Consider the following 6,000-nt stretch of genomic DNA (forward strand, 5'->3'; position numbering starts at 1 on the left):
GACCATTCCTTGAAGTGACATCTTCGTATTTGAATTAACCCAAATACCATCATCTGGACTTGAAAGCTAGTTATGTCCATTTCTGTTAACAACGAGTTGCTCTCAATTAAAAACACAGAAAGTTAATCACCGCAGATTTTTCTACTTTTTTTTTTTTTGAGTGAAAAATGTTCAAAAATAAACATTCCTTTTGATAACTTAATGCAGTAGATTTAATCTTTAAATTTAAAGAACTATTTAAAAGTACTTCACCTTTTCCAGTTCTTTTGGTATCCGCATGCATGTGTATACTCTCTCTCTCCGCTCTGTGTACTTTGCTTCATTGTGTTCAAGGAAGTAACCTCTGGTTAGCTCAGCACTGATGAATCTCAGCAATGAAAGATCTACATTCAGAGACACACACAAGCAGAAAACACTTCAGGCACTAAGAATGATAAAACTGCTATGTTTTTGTTACTTGCTATATGTTTCAGTTCCATTGTATCTAACACAGTACTTTTCTGCTAGCAGCAACCAGAAGGTCAAGTGACTTTGTAAGGAAGGAGCTATACAGGATTTGAGTTCTGTTTCCCACTCCCCATCACCTCTCAACAAGAAAAATAAACTATTTCTCCCAACCAATCATTTTCATCAGACATCCTACTTCTCCAAAAGATGACTAAAATAAAGTTATGCTGAATGCTAATGGATCTAATCCTTCCCATTCTAAGAGTCCTGCTAGATTTATTAAATCTCCCTCTTGTGAGGCCCCAGCTGGAGTACTGCGCCCAGGCCTGGGGCCCCCAGCACAAGAAAGATGCAGAGCTGCTGGATGAGGCCACTAAGATGATCAGAGGGCTGGAGTAACTCACCTATGAAGAAAAGTTGAGGGAGTTGAGCTTGTTCAGCCTAGAGAAAAGGCTACAAAAGGGGAGACCTCACTGCAGCCTTCCAGTACTTGAAGGCAGTTTATAAACAGGAGAGAGATTAACTTTTTACACAGGCAGATAGCGATAGGAGAAGCAGGAGAGGTTTAAAACTAAAAGAAAGGGAATTTCAGGTCAGATGTTAGAAAAAATTCTTTACTCAGAGGATAATGAGGCCACTGAAGCAGGACACCCAGAGAAGCTGCGAGAGCCCTATTCCTGTAGAAGGTTGGACGGGGCCCTGGGCAGCCCGAGCTGCTGGGTGGCAGCCCTGCCCATGGCAAGGGTGTGGAACAGGACAGGCCTTAAGATCTCCCAACCCAAACTATTCTGTCATTCTATGATGTACAGGTCTTCGACACTTTAACAGATATGGATAGATACACTGAAGTCTGACTTAAGTTTTCAGTCAAGCCATGTGGCCTTAGAAGAGCCTTTGTGCAGAATAGTTTTTCAAAGGAAATATACAGCATAAACATGAGAACTGAAGCTATCAGAACAAGGAAGTTGAGCTTGTGAGTCTGTGCTCACTGACAAGGTCTGTGATCATCACCTCCCCTCTGAAACACTTCAGAAGCGACAGCACACTCCGTACAGTTCAGTATGTCTGGTTATTACTGACTTAAAAATAGATGCTCCCAGCAATCACACAACATGCAAAAGATACAAATCACCTATGTAGACAGACAGGCAAGAAGCTACAGTGCATTCACCACGGGACAAAAACATGCTCTTTAGTAGAAGATCCAGATCTCAGTGAGTTTCAGTAAAACTGGGGAAGCCTTGCGCAGTACAGTGCCCCACACTTGCAGGAGGATGGTGAAGGGATCAGGCTGCCTTAATCTTTACTAAAATAGCCTTGAGAACTACAGTTGCTGAGGTGGGAATACAAGTAGAGATAGTGCATGTGAACAGTTCACCCCAAACTGTCAGACAGCAGCTTCCCAAAATGGATTTCACTGAATATGACAACCATCAGCTGGAAGAAACACTATCCAAAAAATTACAAAGAGTTTTGAGAGGAATAAGAGCAGCTGCAAATGCAGGTTGGCTTGTGTCCTACACTGCCTTGAGTGGTGAGTGCATGTATCTGCATGGGATTAGAACTGCTGAGGATTACAAACATTCTGAAGTTTGTAGGGTATCTTAACATAAACGAATATTCTTTAGAGATCATTTCAACCAGGATTTGTTTTCATCTATGTGAACCTAACTGCTTTCCCCTGTCAAAAACACTATCTAAACAGGTCCTTACAATTTGTGTATAACTGATCCACTTCTAGTAGACTATAGCCGCTGTAACCCTCAAGGTGTTTATTTTAAAATAACCAAACACTATGCAGTTTAATGAGTAGTGAAAACTAATATTGACATTTAAGATTTCAATCAAAGTTCATTCCAGAAAAATAACGGCAGAAGTTCAAACCACTAAATGGAGGCTCAGATCTCTTGCAAACTCGTTCTCTCAAGCTCTCCTCTATAATATTACAATTTGAAACTTCTAAACAAAAACTGGGAGACAAACCCAGAATGTTCACAAAATTTAATTTGTATATTCTTACCTAAGCTTAACTACTCTGGTAAGTGCCAAGGTACATTTTCTCATGCCACAGGTAACCAACCTTCTGTAACTTAAAGATAATGCATCTCAAATAACTGAAGCTTCCTACAAAGTATTTGCACATAGGCAGCCATCATAGAGTATCTGGAACTGTTAGTTCCTACTTCCCATCACCTCACATGAATTGGCTCACAGCCCCATTGTTGAAAACCAAATGATTTTAGCCTTCTTCCACCTGGCCACCCCCCAGGAACTTCTCGTGCCTGCAGTTATCAATACAAGCGTTCTAGACTATGCCTGGTAAACAACCCCTCCAGCAGTGGGGCACACTGAGCTACAGTCACAGCAACCTCCTTTCTGAGCACCCAGCTCCAGCCCTGCTTCTGTGCCAACAAAGCTGTGAAACGAATCAGCAGTTGACCCTGTAGGAAACACACAGCAAGCAAGTGAACAGGATGAGATATCAAAGCAGCCCAGAGCAACTAAGCACCTGAAAAATGGCTTAATTCTGCTACCAAAACACCATTTCTTTTAAAATGAATGAAATGCTCCAATTCCTCCTTCAAATTCCTTAATTTTTTCCTCTCTGTTACAGAAAAAAAGGTTACAGATCACAGCTTAAGTTTAATAGGTAGCACAGTCTTAATGCTTGAAGTATTCTCATTCACCACCCCACCTCAGGACAGAAAGCACAAGGATCTTCAAAACATTAAAGCCCATAGTTACTTCCTCAAGGTGCAAAGATAATGATTTACCCAGGTTATACTTCAATGCATAGCAACACAAAGGATAACCATTAACCAGAAATGGACAGGAAAACTTGTGCAAACGCAAAATCCTCTGTAGCTCAAAAACTTTCTGTTGAGAAACAATCAGAACATTCATCCTAAGCATAACAGTTTCAGGTACTCACTTTGAAACACACAATTCTTCCATAAACATGCATGCCACTCAAAATTAAAGCAGCATGATATATAGTTAAATTAATTATTTTCTTCTACTCCAGACAAATTCTCTGTACAGTACTTGTGCTGTTTCACCACCCTGCTTCTACACACTATGAGACATATTGCTACCAGCAAAGACAAGTTACAATTTTTAGCTGCTCTACCAAGAAACTCATTTTTCTATAATGTTTTCTCAAAGAAAGAGAGAGCACTGATGACTTTTGACTTTTTTTTTTTCTTCCCCATTTTCTATCAATTGCTGGAAGACAGCTCCCCCCCTTTCCTCCATACCGATTTCTTTGCTTTAAGAAATTCCCCACTCAGCTATCTTTCAGGCACAGAGATGTGTATTCAACTGTTTCTGTCCCATCACAAAGCAATTCATAGCATTGTTATCAATTCCTTACAACTATGGAAACTGCAGCAGTTTCAGTAACACCACAATAGTGATGCCATCAGTGATGCTGCAAGTCTTATCAATGACATAACACTCGTCAAGCTTAGAGAGAAAGTGTTCTGTTGTTAGTAAATGTTTTAATTGTTTTTTCCCTTTTCTGTCAGGAACAACCCATAGCATCACATTCAAGCCAACACTGCGGCAATCAGCCTGAAAACTTGAGCCCCTTCCACATTTTCAGCAAAGCACAACTGAAATTACAGCGCTAATAAAGTTCTTGATGAGCTTGCCGAGACTAAATTAACCATACCACAGTTGGTTTTTAATGTTTGTGGACTGGATTTCCAAGGTGACTCAGTGGACTCCTGAAATGCTGCCCTGTGAACTTCAACAAAGCTACAGATGATAGCAAAGCCCATCACGCTTTCTTTTGTTATTCTTCCTTATAACATTCTTAGTTGGTAAGCTACACGTAGCGAGTGAGTTCTAAACTCTACACAACTCCACATGCGGCTTTGGGAGCACCGCTCCTTTCAGCAGCGGAGGCAGGAGGCGTCACACTCATGGTGCAAACGCTCAGCCACGGAGCGGCTCTGGTACAGGAGGCAGAAAGTTACAGCGCCCAGCGGAGCTCAGAGCACAGGTGCAAACACCCACCTCCCACAGCCCTTCTTTAGGCAGCTAGCGGCTTTAACCGCCTGCCCTTAAACCTCAGAGCGCAGCACCACCGCAGATACCCACACCGCTCACAATCAGCCCCGCAGCTACTAGCGCGCCGTGTCACACTTCACCGCTCTCCGTCCGCTTCCCAACGCGCCAAAAGCGGACACTCAGCCCGCCGAGCGCGGAGCTCCGTGCGCAGAGTCGGGAGCAGAGCCGTCCCGCCGCGGTTCCCGGCGCACTTTTTGAAGTCTCCCCCTCGCTCAAGTTCCTCGGCCGCCGCCTCGACCCGGCAGCCCAGGCCGCTCCGTTCGCAGCCGCTCGCCCCGCAGGCACGGCACGGCCTGGCACTCGCTCCGGAGCGCGCCCGGCAGAGGTCGGTTCAACCCGGGGTCCCTCCGCCCGCCCAGCCGCGCTCCTCACCCGAGAGGCCCGGCTTCTTCTTCCTGCCCCGGTCGCTCTCGTAGAACCCCAGTGTCTCCGTTCGCTGCTGCGGCGACGGCTGCCCCGGGCCGGTGGGAGGCGGCCGCAGCTCGCTGCTCCCCCACAGACTTTTCGGTTCCCCGCGACAGCCGTCCTGCTGCAGCTGCTCCGGGCCGCCGCCGCGCCGCCCTTCTGCGCCGCCGCCCGGCGCGGCGGCGTCGCTAACGCCGGCCATGTTCGCCGCCCGCTCCGCGCCCGCCGCCCCCGAGCCGCGCGCCGCGCCGCGCCCCTGGCTGTGACTCATCACCGCGCGACAGCGGCGCGGCTCGGCCCGGCTGCCGCTCCAGTATTGAGCGCGGGGAGGGGCGGAAGGCGGCGCGGCGCCATCTTGCGCGGCGTTAACCGCTTGTGTGCCGGCCGCCCGGCGCTCGGCCTGCCGCATCGCGGAGTCTTCCTGCGTCCCGCGGAGCCCTTGCGCTTACCGTGGTTTTGTAGCTATAGCGACGTGCAAATAAAGATATTTGTCTGAGGGAAGGAATCTGGCGGGTCCGCTGCTGTTGGCGTGAGGAGCCTGCGCGTAAAGGTCGCACGGGGTCTGGAGCTCAAAGCAAGTGTAAACAGCGCACGCTGTTAACCTGCACCGCACCACGCAAATAAGGCTGTGGTCAGGAGTGCGAGAGGTGAATTATTAACTGTAATGCCAACGGGATTTCAATGACATGCAGTACAGATCTGAGGTCGGCACACCGCTGTCTCTGCAGCTGAACGTTGCTGCGGCCCAGGAGCCAAGCTGTATGACCCACCTGCACACCCGCAGGCCACCAGTGCTCCAGGTGGCCACTAAGGCCAGCACCCCCAGCCTGACCCCAGCCACCCCTGAAGTCTTGCAGCTCGGTCTTGCTGAGGCTGGAAACGTGTTTAGTTAGTTGCAGTGTGCCGCTGCTGGCCGTATTTATGAAAAGCAATTGTTCCATTCTCAAAAATGTTTGCAGCTTTTTGAACAAAACACACAAAGAGCTGCTCAAGGGAATGACAGAGTACTTGTGTGAAGGCAGAGTTCACATGAGCACAGGGACAAAACACCTGGCCTGAAATTCAAGTACAAGA

The 6,000-nt window shown here is 47.2% G+C and overlaps 1 protein-coding gene across 4 annotated transcripts in view; it reads right to left on the reverse strand.

Annotated features, from left to right (window-relative positions):
• The window catches only part of TAPT1 (transmembrane anterior posterior transformation 1), a 37,436-nt gene extending 31,922 nt beyond the window's left edge, over positions 1–5,514 (reverse strand). Inside the window, exons 1-2 of one of the 4 annotated variants that reach the window (XM_052681972.1) lie at positions 5,376–5,514; positions 253–383 (exon numbers count right to left, since the gene is read on the reverse strand). In XM_052681972.1, the coding sequence (XP_052537932.1) occupies positions 253–279 (27 nt within the window). In that variant the 5' untranslated portion in view covers positions 280–383; positions 5,376–5,514. Of the gene's footprint in view, positions 1–252; positions 384–4,551; positions 4,571–4,893; positions 5,198–5,375 lie in introns of those variants that run through there. The other 3 variants (XM_052681970.1, XM_052681971.1, XM_052681974.1) reach the window with 3 other exon arrangements.
• Between the last annotated feature and the right edge of the window lie 486 nt (positions 5,515–6,000).

Source organism: Tympanuchus pallidicinctus, unplaced genomic scaffold, assembly GCF_026119805.1.
Source record: "Tympanuchus pallidicinctus isolate F22 unplaced genomic scaffold, pur_lepc_1.0 scaffold2, whole genome shotgun sequence".
Classification (NCBI taxonomy): Eukaryota; Metazoa; Chordata; class Aves; order Galliformes; family Phasianidae; genus Tympanuchus; species Tympanuchus pallidicinctus.